This window comes from Monodelphis domestica, chromosome 7 (genome assembly GCF_027887165.1).
Source record: "Monodelphis domestica isolate mMonDom1 chromosome 7, mMonDom1.pri, whole genome shotgun sequence".
Taxonomy (NCBI): Eukaryota; Metazoa; Chordata; class Mammalia; order Didelphimorphia; family Didelphidae; genus Monodelphis; species Monodelphis domestica.
The window spans coordinates 264,272,636-264,288,958 of NC_077233.1; the positions used below are offsets into that span (position 1 = coordinate 264,272,636).

At 37.4% G+C, this 16,323-nt stretch overlaps 1 protein-coding gene across 4 annotated transcripts in view; it reads right to left on the bottom strand.

Moving 5' to 3' along the window:
- Positions 1-16,323, bottom strand: part of GLIPR2 (GLI pathogenesis related 2) — an 83,663-nt gene that overhangs the window by 12,208 nt on the left and 55,132 nt on the right. For all 4 annotated transcript variants that reach the window (XM_056806723.1, XM_056806724.1, XM_016423796.2 and 1 more), the window contains 2 exons: positions 12,419-12,527; positions 11,997-12,100 (listed from right to left, as the gene is read on the bottom strand). In XM_056806723.1, the coding sequence (XP_056662701.1) occupies positions 11,997-12,100; positions 12,419-12,527 (213 nt within the window). The remainder of the gene's footprint in view (positions 1-11,996; positions 12,101-12,418; positions 12,528-16,323) is intronic.

Below are 16,323 nucleotides of genomic sequence, written 5' to 3' on the forward strand. Positions count from 1 at the left end.
AATTGATTGTTTCTATTATTTGTTCTTTGATCCACTCCTTTTTTTTAGCATTAGATAATTTAGTTTCTAATTAATTTTGTATTTGTCTTTCCGTGGATTTTCCATTGATAAGTTTTTATTTCGTTATGATCTGAAAAGGATGCATTTATTATTTCTGCTTTTCTGCATTTGGTTGTGAAGTTTTTATGCCCAATACATGGTCAATTTTTGTGTAGAAGTCATGTCCTGATGAATAGAAGGTATATTCCTTTCTATTCCCATTCAGTTTTCTCAAGCGATCAATTAGTTCTAAATTTTCTAAAATTTCATTCACTTCCTTTACTTCTTTCGTATTTATTTTTTGGTTTGATTTCTGTAGAACTGAGAGGGAGAGGTTGAGGTGAACTGATCTAAATGTTTTGAAGAGAAATATGGAATTAAGCCCAGAGAATTATAAAACTTTGTCTATCCTTAAAACCAGTAATATCACTGTTAAGTCTGTTGTCCAAGGTGACTAGGGAAAAAGGAAAAGAACCTATATGTTCTAAAATATTTATAGCAGTTCTCTTTTGATGGCAAATAGCTAGGAATTGAGGGTATGCCCATCAATTGGGGAATGTCTGAACAAGTTGTGGCATATGATTCTGATGGAATGCTATAAGAAATGACAAGCAAGTTACTTAAAAAAATCAATTTGGAAAGACTGATATGAAATTATAAAAAGCAAAATGACTAGAACTGAGCACATTACATAAAGTTAAGAAATAATATCTGAAGAATAACTTGTAACTGTACTCCAGAGAAAAAAACAGAAACATGCAAGACAGTTTTATGCATACATACATACATACATACATACATACACATTTTTTCAAATGGTATGGGAAGACACCTGGGAATGTTCATGTAACCAATGAACAAATTAAATATTAAAAAATTAACATTTTATTTTTCACACTAACAAGTAAAAACAATTTTTAGCATTCTTTTTTAAAATTTCGAGTTCTAAATTCTCTCCTTCTGTTCTTCCCATCTCCTTGAGAAGGCAAGTAATATAATATAGGTTACACATGAGCAGTCATTCAGTTTATTTATAAATATTGTTCTATGTTTACAATTCCACTGGGTTGTACTAACGTTGTCATTTGATACCTCTTTCCAAATTACTTGAGCAGTTATTCACAACATATTTCTATATTAATTATCTTGTCAAAGAAAACACAAACAAAAAACTCAAGAAAAATAAAGAAGTTAAAAAATATTCAGACTCCATCAGTTCTTTCTCTGGAGGCAGACAGCATTTTTCATCATAGATCCTTCAGAACTGTTTTTGGATCATTATATTGCTGAGAATAGCCAGTTGTTCACAGTTGATCATCGTACAATATTGCTATTACTGTATAAAAGGATCTACTAGTTCTGCTCGATTCACTTTCATATTAGTCCTTCCAGGTTTATCTGAAAGCATCCTGCTTGTCATTTTTAATAGCACAATAGCATTCCATCACAATCATATACTACAACTTGTTCATGCATTTCTAAGTTGATGAGCATCCCCTCAATTTCCAATTTCTTGCCACCAGAAAAAGAGCTCCTAAATATTTTTGTAAAAAATGTCCTTTCCCTTTTCTAAACATCTGTTTGGGATACAGACTTAGCTGTGGTATTGCTGGGTCAAAGGTTATACATGAAGTTTTATAGCTCTTTGGGCATGGAGTTCCAAACTGCTCTCCTGACTGGTTGGATCAGTTCATAACTCTACCAGTGATGCATTTAGTGTCTCAATTTTCCCACATATTCTTCAACATTTGTCATTTTCTTTTTCTGGCATATTAGCCAATCTGATAAATGGGGGGTGGTACCTTAGAGTTGTTTTAATTTGCATTTTTCTAATTAACAATGATTTAGAGCATTTTTTCATGACTATAGATAGCTTTGATTTCTTTGCGCTTATTCACAGCCTTCAACCACTGGAGAATGACTTGTATTCTAGTCAGTTTGACTCAGTATCTCTCTATGAGAGAGGTGAAGCTTTTATCAAAGAAACTTGCTGCAAAAATTTTTTATAGGCTTTATTACCAAAAATTGTGTATTTCCCTCCATACTATTTTTCTGTATCTCCTACTCTCTCATTTCACCCTGTTTATCCTCACAAGTGTTTTACTCCACCCAATCTTCCATCCCTTCTATAAGCTACTTCCCTGCCTGTGGCACCCCCACTTATCCCTTTCCCCTCCTACTTTTCTGTACCATAAGACAGATTTCTATATCCAGCTGGATGTGGATGTTATTCCCTCTTTGAATCAATTCTGATGAGAGTAAGGTTAAAGTGTCCCCCTCAAACCCCAACCCCCCCAAACTCTCCCATTTCCTTCTCTACTGCAAAAGATCTTTTGCACCCTTTTATGTGAGATAATTCTCTTTCCCCTTCTCCCAGTGCATTCCTCTTTCTCACCCCTTAATTTTATTTTTTAGGTATCAACCCATTATATTTAACTCATACTTATTATGCCTCTATATATACTCCTAACTGCCCTAAGACTGAGAGATGTTTTTAGGAGTTAATATACATCAGTTTCCCATGCAGGAATGTAAAAAGTTCAACTTATTGAAGCCTTATGATTTCTCTTTCTTGTTTACCTTTTTATGTTCCTCTTGAGTATTGTATTTAAAAGTCATATTTTCTATTCAGCTCTGATCTTTTCATCAGGAATGCTTTAAAGTTCTCTTTATTTCACTGAATATCAAATTTTCCCTTTGAAGGATTATATTCACTTCAGGTTAAATCTTTGTGAATGTTTCAAATGTGCTTTTAAAAAACATATTGAATTCTCCTATCTAATTTATTTGCTATCTTCCTTCCATTTATGAGCATGTTTATCCCATTCTCATTCACTGTTATGATGTTTAATTTTGTATTTCCTTCCATCATAACCTTTAATGTGGGCTAAAATTTTCACAAATCCTGCCAAGTAGCTGTACACAATAAAAACAAAACAAAACATCAGAATGGGGCTACCTTTCAGAACAGACATATGAGTTGCTCAGATACAATTATGAGAAAACTCCTCATGTCAATTTTTAGACAAAACCCAAGTCCTAGTTTGGGGTCTCTGGACAGGTAAGTATAGGTGGTTCAGTACTCCAGTCTAGGACTAGGTTCAAACAATGTTCAATTTTCACCTTCACTGCCCTCCTCTGGAGTCTGCAGAATCAGGCAAAAGTGATCTAAAGTTGTCCCTGGGTATTTAACATATTATTAGCATCCTATTTACATTGCAGTTTGCTCCCCACACTGGGCAAACTGAGACAACCATGGGTAAAGCCACACAAACCAAAGTGGACCATGGGTAAAGCAACATCAGTTCCCTGGAGATACAGGGCAACAACTGGCCAAGCAACCCCTTCATTAGTAACTAATCAAGATACAAAGCATTTATGACAACTGCTACACACACTCTTACCTTTTACTCTCTACCTTTATTTAGTATATCACCTTACATCCTTATTTTACTTTAATTGCTTACTATACTAGCTAGATACTCTTACTATATTCTCTTATAATAAAGTTTGTTCCCTTGAAATGAAGTCTATTTGTGTCATCAATCAATTCATTGGATGAGACCCAATTATCATTAACTCCATCACTTTTATATTTTTCCTACTTTTCCACTAAAGCAAAAACGACTTTGAATCCCAGTTTTAATTTTTTTTTTAAAAACTCTTCTGAGATCCTTGAAGACATATTTACTTTAAATGGGACACTTGCCTTTTCTCTTGTCTTTTCTCCCCTTATTAGAAAGTACTTCATCATCATTTAGTCTTTTCTAGTTGTTCAAGCATATATTTCTCTGTAGGTTTTTCTTGACTCTTGGATTTGCATTTCAAAATTTATAATCACTTTTGGTTTCTTCATGAAGAATGCTTGAAAGTACTCTTAAAAATTTAAACCCTGGGGGCAGCTGGGTAGCTCAGTGGACTAAGAGCCAGTCCTAGAGACGGGAGGTCCTAGGTTCAAATCTGGCCTCAGCCACTTCCCAGCTGTGTGACCCTGGGCAAGTCACTTGACCCCCATTGCCTAGCCCTTACCACTCTTCTGCCTTGGAGCCAATACACAGTATTGACTCCAAGACGGAAGGTAAGGGTTTAAAAAAAAAATTTAAACCCTATTTCCCCTCCTGTATGATTATACTGAGTATTGCAAGGTGAATAATTTTTGGCTGTACATCTTTGGAATACTTTTTATACTCTAAGATTTTCTCCACTTTAAGATAATTGCAGTATCTTGTTTATAATTGTTTTCATGCTGTTACGCCATTATATCCTTGAGGGAACCTGTCTTTTACTTTTCCTGTATCTCCACTGCTTAGCTCATAGTGATGCTTAATAAATGCTCATTTTCTTGATTTGTATCATTCTGATAATTCCTTGACAATTTTAGTCTGTCTGGAAATTAAAAAAATTTTTTTTTACTTAGGAATTTAACACGTTGACTATGATATTATTATGTGTTTTTATTTTGGGGTTTCCCTTGGAATTTTTTTATTTTGGTGAAATTTTTTTTTCACTGAAAAATTCACCCCCTTCCTAATTTCACTCTGGTTCACATAGGTCCTGGCAATTTTCTTTTATACCTTCTTGATTTTTTTTATTTGTGCTTATTCATGCTTTTCAGAGAGGATTCAAAGATTTTAAAGATATCTTGCTTTTGTTTACAGGTCAATTGTTTTTTGATGGTAGATACTTTATATTTTTTAATATTTTTTTCCAAAATTTCCTTGTTCTAATTTTTTTTTTCTGTTTCATGCATTAATTGAGTTCTATTTGCTCCATCATATTTTTCAGTGATTCCATTACTTGGGCAAAGTCTTTCATCTTTTATTTTAAACTATTAAAATTTTTTTCTTCTCAAATCTAATTCATCAATAAATTTCTTTTTTTAATCTCATTTCTTATAGTCACTTTTATAATCCTTAGGAGCCATTTTTTCCTTCTAAAACCCTGTTTGTTTCTGTGGAGTTCTATTCTTCCTCTGGGATGAATTAATTACCTCTTTGGTTTTCTCATAAGGTATAGTATAGTATTTCTCCATTTTATTTAATGTTCTTATTCATGTGTTTTTAGCCTAAGTTGTTTAGGTATTTTGTGCTCAAGGTAATCTGGCCATCCAGCTTGTATTGTATAAGTTGTGAAGGCCTTGTTTGGTTCTGTCTCCTGTTATCTGGATGCTTCTGCCACTGCTGATGTAGATTGGGCTGACAGGATAGGTCATACCCTCTGCCTCAACCCGTGTCATTGGCCTTACGTCTCCTGGTTGATACACTGTGGACTCTTGCCTCAGCCCAAGATGTCATGCTGGTCGTATGCTTTCGTCACGGTATATACTAGGTGGAAATTGGCCATCTGCTGTGATGGTTTCTAATATTCTCAAAAGTACTTTGTCTTCCTATGCAGTGACCTAGAGATTCTGGATCTGGTTTTAGGTTTTAATCAATTATTGGAGTTTATGCTGGATTGAGATCCCACTCTTTGCAATATGGGATGGCTCCAGTCATGACTATGGGACCTAATTCCTGGCGGGGCTCCTCTTTTTGCCTCTTCTGGTTTCCAGGTTAACCTGAGCTACAACGTAAGGCCAACTCCTTTCTCAGCATTTGTTGGCTTCTGTACATTTATCTTATTTTCTAGAACTGCTTAATTGTGAAATATGAAGTTTTTTGGCAGTGAAATTACTATCTGGTGCTATACATATATGTGTGTGTGTGTGTGTGTGTGTGTGTGTGTGTGTGTGTGTGTGTGTGTTCCCTGCTAACATGTCTCTCTTCTATGGTTGCCATCCCTGCACTGCAGTGTTGCTTTAGGGGAACAGCTACCTCTCCCTTTGCCCAATAGGGAAGTAGAAGTTTTGGGGGGAGGTAGGGGCACAATCAGAAAAGGCTTCTGGCTCATGGTGCTTGAGTTGTATCCTAAAGGTAGAATAGAAGGATTCTGTGAGGCAGGAATAAGGGCAAAGTAATTAAAGATATTGCAGTCACTACCAAGACAGACTCCTGTAAGGAGTAGAAGGGTAAATAGTATCTAGTGAGTGGGACAGAGTTTGGGGTGAAGTTGTATGGTGGCACAGTGGATAGAAAGCCAGGCCTGGAGTCAGGAGGTTCTGGGTTCAAATCTGATCCCTGTTACTTCCTGGCTGTGATCCTGGGCAAGCCACTTAAGCCCAGTTGCCCTGTCCTTGCCACTTTTCTGTCTTAGAATGCATACTAAGGTAGTAGGTAAGGGTTATTTAAGAAAACACCGCTAACTGGAGAGGTTTATATTTTATCCTGTAAGATAAAGCCACTAGAGGGGACTCTGACTGCCAAGTTGGCAGAAAAAGGAAGCCAACCTCTTCAGCCCTCCCAAATTCCCTTCTAAATAACACTAAATGAAAGTCTCACACAAAACAGTGAAGTAGAAAATCAGCTTACCAGACTGGAACTATCTGGAGGACCAGAGTAAGAAGTCTGTCTCACTACAGTGGGAGGGGAGCAAAGTCCCAGCAGGCAGAGCAGCAAGGGCAGACCACACCTTGGAGGCAGTGAGGCCCCAGTCTGACACAAGTCTCCTACAGGCTCCACCCTGGGGTCAGCCAGCAGAGAGGCTCCACCCTAGGGGCTGGGCAGCAGTAAGACTCCAGCCCCAGGGCCAATTAGAACTGAGGTCTTGCCTCCAGGGGCTGGCCAACAGCAAAGCTCTACCCCTTGGGGTTGACCAGTAGCAAGGCACCAGCCCCAAAGCTGTTTAGCATTCTCTATTTCTGGAACTGTCCAGCACAGAGACAATTCAAGGAAGCAGTGAAGGCTTCCCAACAGTGCAAACCAGCAGAAAGATCTCTTAGTGAAAGCAAGCACAAACTTGGATCCCAAGGAGGAGTGCAAACCAGAATCAAAACCCCAAGCTTCAGTACAAGAAATGTGGGATACCTTGCTCTCCAATTTACAAACAGGACTTGACTTTATTATACAGTAAAAAAAAAAATCACAAAATAAACAGATAAACATGAACAGGAGCATGTGGATTTGTTGAGTCTTTTTAGGTAAAATGTGGGTCACCTCACAGTAGGCATGAACAGGCAAAGAAAGTATGGGGTATTCATACAACATGTAGGGGCTAGCAATTTGAGATGGATCTGATCTGAATAAGGTTTTGGAGAACTGAGGCAGTGAGATGAAGACACTGGAAAGTAGCCTGAATCCTAGGCCAATTCAAGATCAGATCACCCTTTCTAACCCTAAATTTCTTCTTTGCTCTTTTTATTTTTTCGTTCTAGTTGTTGTAAATTGGTCTTTTAATGACCTGGGAGCTAGTTCTCCACTATTTATTTCTTTTTCTTTTTTTTATTAGTTCTCCACTATTTAGGCAATCCATAATTATTCCTTGCTTCACTAACTTTTAGCAGGAATTCTTTGCTTTTGTCTGTCACTGCTTATTAATACTTCTACTAAGGAGTAAACAAGAGCATATTAAGGAAATGAAATTTCTTTTAGTTGTTAATAGTATTGAGAAAACAACAACAAAATGATAATCATAAGAATTATTACAGTGATAGGGAAGTCTAAGACATAAAACTCAGAAGATAGTAATGCTGCAAACAAGCCTTAAAGAAAAGTGACATTTGGGCTCAGCCCCAAAAAGAATTCCTGAAAGTTTAAAAATGAGATAAGAAAAGAACTCCTTTAACAGTAGAATAGATCAAATGGAAAAGGAGGAAGAAAATTTTACTGAAGAAAAGAACATTTTAAAATAGAATTGGACAAATGGAAAAAGAGGTATAAAATCTCACTGAAGAAAATAATTTAAAAAAATGAGAATTGGGCAAATAGAAACTAATGACTCCATGGAACAGGAAAGAATCAAAGATTAAGTCAAAAGAATGAGAATAAAAGAAGAAAATGTGAAATATCTCACTGGAAAAAACTAAGCTGGAAAATTACTGAACTACCTAAAAGCTATGACATCTGCTAGAGCCTAGACATCATCTTTAAGAAATTATCAAGAAAAATTGTCCTGATATTCTAGAACCAGAGGGGAAGAAAACCCTCCAAATTGAAAGAATACACCAATCACTTCCAGAAAAATATCCTAATGGAAACTCCCAGAAATATTATAGCCAAATTCCAGAGCTTTCAAGACAAGGGGAAAATATTGCAAGCAGTCACAAAGAAACAATTCAAATATTGTAGAGTCACACAAGATTTAGCAGGTTTTACATTAAAGGAGTAAAGGGCTTGGAATATGATATTCCAGAAGGCAAAGGAACTAGGATTACAACCAAGAATCATCTACCCAGCAAAATGGAATATACTCCTTCAGGGAAAAAAAATGAGCATTCAATGAAATAGAGGACTTTCACATATTCCTGATGATGCAAAGACATAGCTGAAAAGAAAATTTGACTCTCAAATACAATTCTGAAGAGGAGCATAAAAAGATAAACAGTGAAGAGAAATCATGAGGGATTCAATAAGGTTAAATTATTTACATTCCTACATGGGAAGATGATACATGTAACACCTAAGAACTTTATTATCATTAGGACAGTTAAAACTAGTTTACTTAGACAGGGTTTGTGGCCCATCAGTTATGCTCAGCCTGGTTTAGTCCATTTGCCAAAATAGTTTACCAGAGTATAGTCTCACCTTGTCTGCTAAACCCTGGAATTAGCATCCCTGAAGGATACTACTAGAGTCTGCCATTGAAGGGCCCCTGGAGCAGCTGTGTCTACTGTGGCATTGACTCCAGAGAACCCTGCTTGGCCCACAGCTGGGGATTGAAGCAGTGGACACCACAGAGTCTAGGTGCAATGGCCCTAAGGGTAGGCACTCAAACTTTTCTGCTAACAAGGAACTTTGGAGGTCTAAGGAATATGAACCAGACACATGCTCTATTCCAGGTTGTGGCTGTAGGGAGAGAAGGAGTAAGGAAGAAGAATACACTGGTGATTATGGTTGTTGAGGTACTTGGACTCCATCAGCTGTGGACTCTCCCAGGATAGTGGGGTCCCTGGCTATTGCCAGAGGGGTAGGTGGACTGTTTGCTTGTAATTATAGTGGCAGAACTGCCCTTGGGCTTTTTTAAGGTCAGTCACAGAGTGGGGGACCAGGAGTACATCTGACTATGGACTATAAAAATTGGAAATAACTAAATAGGACTCAGGAAAAAACAAACAAACAAAAAAAAATTCTGAAACCTGAGGTAATATATTCCAACACACTAGGAATGCTGGGACTCGCAATAATTAAGTCTACTGACTTGGCTGCTAAAATAAAAATACATAAATAAAAATGAGCAAGCAAAGAAGAAAGAATGCAACTAGTGATAGCTATTAAGGGGACAGAGAAGACCTCAGCCCATACTCAGAGGACAGAGTATGGTTGTTGTGGATGCTACAGCTTCTTGGAGCCACAGGTAAAAGTTGAGTACCAAGCGGACACCAAAAAGGGCTTAGGAAGCTGTCACACCAGAATAGCTAATCCTTCTTGAACAATACATAAAACCATCTTGGCAGACAGGCTAAACCAGGTTGAGGGTAACCAACAGGCCTCAAAACCATTCAAATTCAAATTAGTGGGGATGTGAAAATTTCTCCCGACAAAATGGACAGATTGTTACAATTCACTCCAATAGCTAAAGCAGGCACTGTGGAGTTCTTAGAGCTTGCTCAAACATGGGAAACACCAAGGTCATTACTGTAATCTAGTTCATTGCCAGCTATTTTGACTTTTGTCCTGCCACTGAATTTTGATGGCTCTGGAAGAGAGAGTAAGGCCAATGACTCTGTGCAACTCTCTCTCACTTCAATCCAACTCAGGGTCAAATCAAGCCACCCTGCTTGTGATGTCATTGGTCCTCTTTGAAAACAAAGGTTGAACTACAATGAGGATCAACTGTGAAGGATGTGACTACTCTGATCAATACAATGATCAGACAATTCCAAAGGACTCATGATGAAAAAATGCACTTCCAGAGAGAAAAATGATGAACTCTCTGTGCAGATTAAAGCATAATTTTTCCATTTCTTTGGAAATATGGCTAATATGGAAATGTTTGTCATGATTTCATATTATGACATATAACTGATACCATATTGCCTTGTTTCTCAGTGGGTTGGGGAGAGGGTGGGAGGGAGGGAAAGAATTTAGAACTCAAAATTTAAAAAGAAAAAATGGTTAAAAATAATAAATTAAAAATATACATGAATGTAATAGATTAGAATCTTATTTTCATTAGGAAATTTTGCAATTTAAAAAGGTTTTTGGTACTATACTGAAGGTGAGTTCTGAAATCTCATAAGAATTAAGAAATAGTGTAGTACTATGTCATTAAGCAGGGAAGCTGGGTGGTGCAGTGGATAGAGTACTGGATCTGAAGTCAGGAAAAAGACTCATCTTCCTATATTCAAATCCAGCCTCAGTCACTTACTAGCTGTATGACTGGGCAAAGCCCCTTAATCCTGTTTGTTTCAGTTCTTCATCTGTAAAATGAACTGGAGATGGAAATGGCAAACTTCTCCAGTATCTTTGCCAAGAAAATCTCAATGGGGTCACTAAGAGTTGGACACGACTAAAATGACTGAATAACATGTCATAAGGAGCTCACCCTACTCTTCTTGGATGCTGTTAAATTATTCTTCCTTAGAAATTGGAGAATGATAGGATCAGAAATTCAGAGCTAGAAGGGACCTTAGGGATCATTTGGTTTAGTCCCTCACTATGTAAATGAGGAAAAACTAAGGCCCTAAAAAGCAAGGTAATTTGTCAGGGTTTACATTGATCTTAGACATTTGTTTCCATTCCAAGTCTCAGTTTCCTTATCTGTAAAATCAGGCCTCTTCTACTTTAATATTCAAAATAACAGAGCCACTTTTACACATGTATTTTTCAGTTGCAATGTCTTACCAATCAATAAGAGATAATGCCTGATAATTCCAGTAAAATATATCATAAGAGAATTATCTTTAGAGCTAGAAGGGATTGCAAAAGTCACTGACTTGAATACATACTTTTATATTACAGTTGAGGAAACTGAGGTCCAGAGAGGATTAGTCATTTTCCCAGTTCTTCCTGATCCTGAGTCCAGGATGCTATCCAGCATACCGTTGTTCTCTACCAACTGGAATTATATTGTAGTTTGTGAACACACACTAGGGAGGAAGGTGGTACAGCTTGTCATAGTAAACCTGCAGAGCCTTCCAGCTAGCACACAGTCTGGGTACATAGCCCCAAATCAATAAGCATCTAGATCAAGTCTGGCTCTCAGACCACCTCATTGGTCACCCTTGGCATGAGAAGTCCCAGGACGGGCAGACTTGGTGGATTTCTGGCGACCACTTCAGGTACTACGTCCTTCATGGTGCCCAACTGGCTCTAGTTTGTTTCTCTATGGAGACAAAGGGAGTGGCATTCAGGGAATCTAAGTGTTACTGTATCCCGGCTAGGTCAGGGCAAAATGAATCTCCTTTTGTTCACGTTTAATGATTTGTGAGCGGTATTACTTCCTGACAGTGAGCCTAAACTAAGAGGATAAGAACCCCCATCAGCAATGGACAATAACAAAGAACAAAACGGGCCCAGAGATGGGCGGTGGTTGTTTGCTGCTGTCTGGCTGTTTCATTAGTGTCAGACTCTTCATGACCCTGTTTGGGGTTTCATTGGCAAAGAAACTGGAGTGGTTTGCCATTTCCTTTTTCGGCTCATTTTACAGGTTTGCCTGTTTATGCCATGAGCTGGCTTGTGGTTTGAAGTAGAGATAAATAAAATTATAATAGAGAAAGTGAGACAAAATTCAACCCAAATAGGCCTGTATGAAACAAACAAACAAAACTTGAGAATAAAGCAACTGTTAGGGAAAAAAAAAACCAAGATTTTAAACATATAAATATCTACACCCCATAAAAAAACGAAGTAGGGAAATTTCAGAGATCTGAATTGACAGTGCAGTAATTCTGACAGAAGAGTGTATAAAAGAGCCACACATACCTGGTTGATCATAGGAAGCCCATGATAGATTTTCTCCACAATTTCCCCTACTGGATTCTGAGCTATGTTTGAGAACTTTTGTGGTAGCCAGTGCATCTGCATACCTAGCAAAGAAACTCACAGCATTTACTAAAATTATAAATAGAAATAAATGAACCTTAATCAAATTTCTGAATGCCCCCTTGCATAAAACATGCTTACAAATATTATCACAAAATCCAATTTGTTAAAAAAAAAACAAACAAAAGAAAACAAATGTCCTCCCTAATTTTGAAAAGGATACTAGGAAAACAACATTTTAATAAAAGGAAATATTATGCAAATTATTAGAGAACATAATCACAGAGGATACCTAGATGCCAAGTACTTTCAGAAAGGCAGAAAAAATTCAGAATCTCTTAAGTGTTAAAAAATTGACTCACTGTTGTGCTTCGTGGTTCAATTTCTGGCAGATTTTTATCGGAGGGCAGCCATGTTTCTGTCGGTAGTCATTGTGAGATTTTAAGACACTTTTAGCAAACATCTTTGATTCTGAAAAAATTTAGATCATTGAAATATTCCATTAAGTACTGTTGAAAGGTAGTTAAAAATACCATAACCAAAATTATTAAAGTAGTCTAAGACTTCTAATTGGCAGACATCTTGAGATTTGTACATCAGAGGGACAAGCACTCCTTTCTCAGCCTTGAAAGTTATATGGCATTATTACAATCTTTGAGATGGAGAGCAGAAATGAGTCAAACTCTGGAGTTCTTTAAGAAATAGAAATTGGGAGGGGCAGCTGGGTGGCTCAGTGGGTTGAGAGTCAGGTCTAGAGATGGGAGGAAAGAAAGAAAGAAAGAAAGAAAGAAAGAAAGAAAGAAAGAAAGGAAGAAAGAAAGAAAGAAAGAAAGAAAGAAAGAAAGAAAGAAAGAAAGAAAGAAAGAAAGAAAGAAAGAAAGAAAGAAAGAAAGAAAGAAAGAAAAAGAAAGAAAAAGAAAGGGGAGGAAAGAAGGGAGGGAAGGAAGGAAAGAAAGAGAGAAAGAAAGAGAGAAAGAAAGAAAGAAAGAAAGAAAGAAAGAAAGAAAGAAAGAAAGAAAGAAAGAAAGAAAGAAAGAAAGAAAGAAAGAAAGAAAGAAAGAAAGAAAGAAAGAAAGAAAGGGGAGGAAAGAAGGGAGGGAGGGAAGGAAAGGGAAGGAAAGGAAAGGAAAGGAAAGGAAAGGAAAGGAAAGGAAAGGAAAGGAAAGGAAAGGAAAGGAAAGGAAAGGAAAGGAAAGGAAAGGAAAGGAAAGGAAAGGAAAGAGAGAGAGAGAGAAAGAAAGAGAAGTGCCTGGCTGTGTGACCCTGGGGCAAGCTAGCCACTTAATGCCATTTGCCTAATCCTTGCCCTTTTGTCTTAGAGTTGTTATTAAGACAGAAAGTAAAGGTTAAAACAAAACAAAAAGAAAGAGTTTGGAGAGACAGTCAAAGAGCAGGAGAAGAAGAGAACCTCAATAGCTGAGGTTCTGCAGCAATGGAGTCAACTTCCATAGCCCTGCCAGGGGCTTACATGAGCAAAGCAAGAAAGAATCAATGGTTGCAAGAGTTAAGGGAAAGAGAGCAGGGCTAAGCTGTGACAAAATCAGAAACAATTACAAGTTTTTCTGAGCATTAAAATTAGTCTAAAGCCACCAGTTTTGCCCATCTTTTCAAGGACAGAGGGAAGTTCCAAGAAAAGGGCTGCTCCTTCTCTAGCTTACCCTCTTGGGACCTGTTTATTTCCAGGCACTATATATAATATAACACTTTGCTTACTTCTTTTTTTTAAACCCTTATCTTCCGTGTTGGAGTCAATACTGGGAAGTGTCTGAGGTCAAATTTGAACCCAGGACCTCCCATCTCTAGACCTGGCTCTCAATCCACTTAGCCACCCAGCTGCCCCCTACTTTGCTTACTTCTTGACCCAAATGTTGCCAGTAACCTGAATTTTGCCTCAAACATACAGAGTCCAAGTAATTTAGATACATCTAAATTGAAAGCAGGGCAGAGAGCCAAACTTCTGGCTAGCTGTCCTAACTGGGGTCTATGAGGTATTGTGATTATTTCCCTAACTTTCATTTAATATAAACTTTGGTCACTGCACTGAACCTAAGCCAAAAACAGCAGTAAACTGTTATAACGGAGTGTAGCTGATTAAATCTCCTCAGTCAGAAGAAAGAGTACCCCAAACTATCAGCTAACAAAGTTAATCTTCAATGCCTTTATTATCTACACCCACCAAAGTTACTCTACCATATAATATTTTGGAACAAATCACCATTAGAAAAATGGATACACCCAGAAGAAGAATACAGTTAAGACAAAATGCTCTAAATCATTATTGATCAGAGAAATTCAAATTAAACCAACTTTGAGGTACTACCTTACACTTATCAGATCAGTTAATATGACAGAAAGTGAAACTGACAAATGTTGGAGGTAATATGGAAAAATAGAGACATTAATGTGGAGTTGTGAACTGATTCAACCATTTTGGAGAGCAATTTGGAACTCCATGTCCAAAGGGCTCTACAACGGTGCATTTACACACAATTAGGCACAATTAGGTTTATGTCCAAAGGAGATATAATAAAGGTGGGGGGGGGGAGGGAACAGCTAGGTGGCTCAGTGAATTGAGAAACTTCCTAGATGTGTGACCCTGGGCAAGTCACTTAACCACCATTGCTTAGCCCTTAGCACTCTTCTGCCTTGGAACCAATACACAATATTGATTCTGAGATGTAAGGTAAGGGTATGAAAAAAAAAAGTAAAAAGACCTATATGTACAAAAATATTTATAGCAAAGCAACTCTTTTTGTGGTAGCAAAGAATTGGAAATTGAAGGGATACTCATCAATTGCAGAATAGCTGAACAAATTATGGTATGATTGTAATGGAGTACATTTGGGGTTTATAAGAAATGAAAAAGCAAGATGGTTTCAGAAAATCTTCAAAAGATTTATATGAACTGATGGAAAGTGAAGTGAGCAGAGCCAAAAAAAATTATACATAATAACAGCAATGCTGCGTGATAATCAACTGTGAATGATTTTGGTTATTCTCATCAATATAATGATTTAAGAAGATTTAGAAGGATTTATGATAAAAAATGCTACCCACCCTCAGATAAAGAACTGATGAAAGTCTGAATGTAGATCAAAGAAAATTTTTTTATCTATTTTTCCTTCCCCCCCCTTTTTTTTGTTTTGCATTCTCTTTAGGAACATGGCTAATTTGGAAACATGCTTTGTATAAATGCACATATAAACTATATAAAAATGCTTGCCTTTTTAAGGAAGGGGAAAGCCAGGAGGGAATTTGGAATTCTAAAATTATAAAAAAATGAATATTTAAAAAATTTACATGCTATTGAGAAAAAATAAAATAAAAACATTCTTTAAAAAAAAAAAAGATGGCTACACATGCAATTATCACCTTCACCTTGCACTGGCACCTTTAGTTGACAGCATGGTTCATACTCCAAAACTCCCACCTCAAACAATTTTTAAAGGCCATTTCTCTTCAAGAGAATATGGCAGGGAGAAGAATTGAGAATGTTAAAGAGATAGAAAACTAATATTAGAGTCTATCTCTCCCTTTCACATACCTCCTCAACAATGATCTAGAGTGTACCAGACTGAATTCTGAATGGGAGAGATAAGAAGTCACAGTGAGCCTTTTTACCATCTTAAGGTTGCTTAGGGAGATGGGTAGAGAGAAATGGGGAAGTGGTCTGACCAGAAGCACCACAGTCCCAGCAGGGAGCATTTTAGTGCCCAATTACTACTAAGACAGAGCAGTAGAAAATGATCTCAGAGATTCCTGAGCAAGCATTATGTGAAGGAATGGATGCCATCTCACAGTGCTTCAGTCCACTACTTAAGTGTCAAGTCACAGATCTAGGGCACCGAGAGATGCCCTTGCATACCATCTGAGTACTAAACACATTCTGGAAAGCACATAGTTGCTCTAGATCCCAGAAACAAGAGCACAACCTCCCAGGCCATAAGGGAGCATGCAGTTCTGTCACTCTGAACATATAGAGTCTCCGAGTAGACCAATAGCAAAGCAATTGGCTAAAATTCTCAACCAGAAGCCAGTCAATAGACCAAAACCTGGGTCAGGAACTTGTAGAACTCAGACAAGGAGGACAATGAACAGAACTCTCCCCAAGTCATACCACTTTGGGAGCACTGAAAGTTTTTAGGCTTCTAGTCAGAACTATGAAAGCAGCAAAAGTCATAAAAAGATAGAAATTCAGGCCAGATATTCCTTCCTCCCACCCCAAGAAATGTGCAGAAAAAAAAAGGAATGCAAACATAAAGAGCTA